This window comes from Hydra vulgaris, chromosome 15 (genome assembly GCF_038396675.1).
Source record: "Hydra vulgaris chromosome 15, alternate assembly HydraT2T_AEP".
In the NCBI taxonomy this organism is placed as follows: Eukaryota; Metazoa; Cnidaria; class Hydrozoa; order Anthoathecata; family Hydridae; genus Hydra; species Hydra vulgaris.
The window spans coordinates 36,137,436-36,140,651 of NC_088934.1; the positions used below are offsets into that span (position 1 = coordinate 36,137,436).

Sequence of the window (3,216 nt, forward strand, 5' to 3'; positions counted from 1 at the left end):
GTGTCTATCCCTATTCAAGTCAATTAATTTATGTGCACAACACTGCGACTACGGCTATATCAGTTGGTTTATGTAAGTTTTGATGCACTTATTCTATGAAATTTAAAAAAAAACTATAGATAAGCAACGGTAATAGTAAAAACCTTAAAACTAAATGATGTAAAACATTAAAATTTGAAGAAAAACTCCTTAAAGGATATAAACTCGCAACCCTATCAGACGAGCCTATAAAAAAAATTGATATTACATCTGCAGCACCGCACAAATATTTTATTGACGTAAAAAATTCTAATAGATTTAAACTTTCGCGTACAAAATAATATTTTTTTAAGGACTCTCGTACAAATAACGACTCGCATTAAAAATTTTAATTAAAATATTTTGCATTGTTCATAAAAGATTATCCTTAAACAATATGTCAGAATTTTTAAAATATTAAAACGACACGACAATTATAATATTTTCGGACTCACCCTTTTTTAATATAAAAAACTTCAAATATTATTAATTTTATAATTAGAAAAAATAAAAATGTAGAAAACATTTCGATTAACTTTATTTTAACAATAAATAACATGCCTTCACATTTATCTTCTTTATATATATCTATATTTCAAATATATTATCTAAATTATATTCGCAATAAAATTATAAATAAAAATATCGTTTTGTTGTTGGTGTTGTTGTATTTTTGCAAGAACAAAATACAAGAATTTATTTCCTCTGTTAAATAAAAAGCAAAAGTCATGCAAATAAAATAAAACAGAGAAACGCCTGAATTTATAAAGATGTTTACTTTTGAAGAACTTAATGAATGGCACTGTTTAACACGTTTGTATATAGTCCATTTTCAATTTTACTTTTGGGTACTTTCATACAACTGTTATATTTTTCTATTGTTTGAATGTTCTTCATTTGTAGATCTTTTTGAAACACACTCATATCAGCCAGTTTGTATTCTAATAACATATGATTTTGAGCTGGAAGTGATAACATCGCACGCATAATATTTTCAATAGCAGCCCTCTGTTTAAACAAAGCATTGACTAAAGGTGTGTCTTTGGGCACAAGAGGAGCTTTTAACAGATAGCTTAACAGTGAGAGAATAGTATTGAAGTTTTGGTACTCACCATCAGCTCCAACTTTTATTTGAACACGTTGACAGAGTTCAGTGAGGAGAACCAAGTCTAAAATGATTGGTGTGGCCAACAATGAATCTTCACATGTATTATGGATTGCAAGTGTATTAGTACCATGCATCAAGATTTCAGATATATATTCATCCATTGCACGTTTGCTATCCTTAACAGCTGGAACATACTTGATAACAACAACGTGATCTGGCTTTTCATCTTTTCCGTATAAAATATCATTTGATTCAACCATGTCATCTACAACATTGCTTTTAGATATTTCCTTTGATCGAAACTGTTTAGGAGCAGACAAATTTTTACCATCGTTGTTTCCAAGATGGTTGTAGCTGACAATAGACACTGGTTTAATTCCAGCACTAACCAAAAAATCAACAAGCACTGATTTTATTTTTGTTTGTCCTGATTTAAAGTCATCACCTCCTAAAAAGACGTTGTACTGCTCAGCAAGTTCAATAACACCTGGTACAAAAGTATTTTGAGGGGATCCATTGATGTATGAGCAACCTTCTAAAATACTTGCTATTGCATAAATGGTTGATGTTGAAATCTCAGCTTCGTTTCTTTTGACACTGTTCATCAGATTTTCAGCAGTGTCGTGGATACCAGGTAGGATGTCACAAAAACGCTCAGTATTCGCTGTCCACAATACAATAACAGTATCAACATCATGTTTGCTTTTAAAATCTTTGATATCATTTCTAATTGATGTTACTTGGTCAGCAGCATGATCAAGCAAAACAACATTGTCAGCACGCTCAGACTGATTTGCAGCAACAAAATCAGGACGATGAACTGCAGCTCTTGGTTTTAAGCCTTCCATATGAGGAATTAACTGTCTCTGAAGATCATAATCAAAAACTTCAGCACGTTTCATAGCTTCAGCAAGATTTAAGGATGAAATATCCCAACCATCAATAATTAAATCATTTGGATCAACCATTGGAAGCATGTCTCTCATTGGGACATATATCTCACCATTTTGACTAAATCCAAGACTAACGGTTGATGATTGAAGCACTGAGCCAAACCAGTTAGGTTCCTTCACACCAGATTTTGTCATCCAAGAGATCTTATGTTTGTTTGCCAAATGTGCACCAGTAAACGTACTACCATTATTTCCTCCCCAGCCTACAAGCATAACACCAAGTTTTGAGACATTTCTCTTTGTTTTGAATGTGACATTAAAATCAACTGGCTTTACAGAGATTCGACTTTTGTCAACATTTACACTTGTAGTTTGATAAACGTATTTACTGATGATACTTTCAGATGTATATTCAATATTGTCGCTGTTTATGTGAATATTGGCCATGACACTATGATAAATAAAATAAACACTTAAAAATCTGTATTAAATTAAACGATGTAAATAAGCATCACAAAAAATAATTATTTTAAAATGGCTTTTTCAAATCAAAACGTTTTAAAAATTAAAATCACATTCATCGATAGATAAAAAACTTTAACAAAAATTTTAAAAGTTGCAAGAATAATACTAATATTCACATGTTTTAAAACGTAAATAAACGTAAACTCACCTTACTATCTTGAAATACTATCTTGAAATACGCTCAGTCGAGAGTTAGTTCAACGAAATGGAAGGTAATTCGATGGGACGGTTTGAGTTTAAATATGCGTTCTCGATTTTAAAAACAAAGGGTAAATGTCGCGAACATAATTTTAATTTAACAAGAATAACCAATATGCAAAATATTGGCAAATACATTTGAATACTTTGAATTTCCATAACAAAACCATTCAAAGTGAAAAACCAAGATTAAAATTAGTATGTATTATGCTAAAATAGAAAATGTTTAAAAGCAACTATGGTTAAACCCCCGTTTTAAAAAACGACATTTTTTTACTAAAAAACTCACTATCACGATATCTATTTGGTGACATCTCCTATACATGGTTTCTATCAAATAAATTTTGATGTGAGTGTTCTTTATAACATTTTATCTCAATAACAAAAACTCATATAAAATACAGTATTGTCAAAACAAAACAAATCTAGAAAAAAATTATTTTTAAAAATTTATAAGTTTGAATATACAAATTT

At 30.1% G+C, this 3,216-nt stretch overlaps 1 protein-coding gene across 1 annotated transcript; it reads right to left on the reverse strand.

Moving 5' to 3' along the window:
- Nucleotides 1-534: 534 nt before the first annotated feature.
- On the reverse strand, nucleotides 535-3,016 carry LOC100210412 (inositol-3-phosphate synthase 1-A). Its single transcript, XM_065820396.1, has 2 exons — nucleotides 2,693-3,016; nucleotides 535-2,470 (listed from the first exon to the last, which is right to left on the reverse strand). Exon 2 carries the CDS (start codon nucleotides 2,464-2,466, stop codon nucleotides 808-810), a length of 1,659 nt encoding a protein of 552 aa, XP_065676468.1. The 5' UTR covers nucleotides 2,467-2,470; nucleotides 2,693-3,016; the 3' UTR covers nucleotides 535-807.
- Between the last annotated feature and the right edge of the window lie 200 nt (nucleotides 3,017-3,216).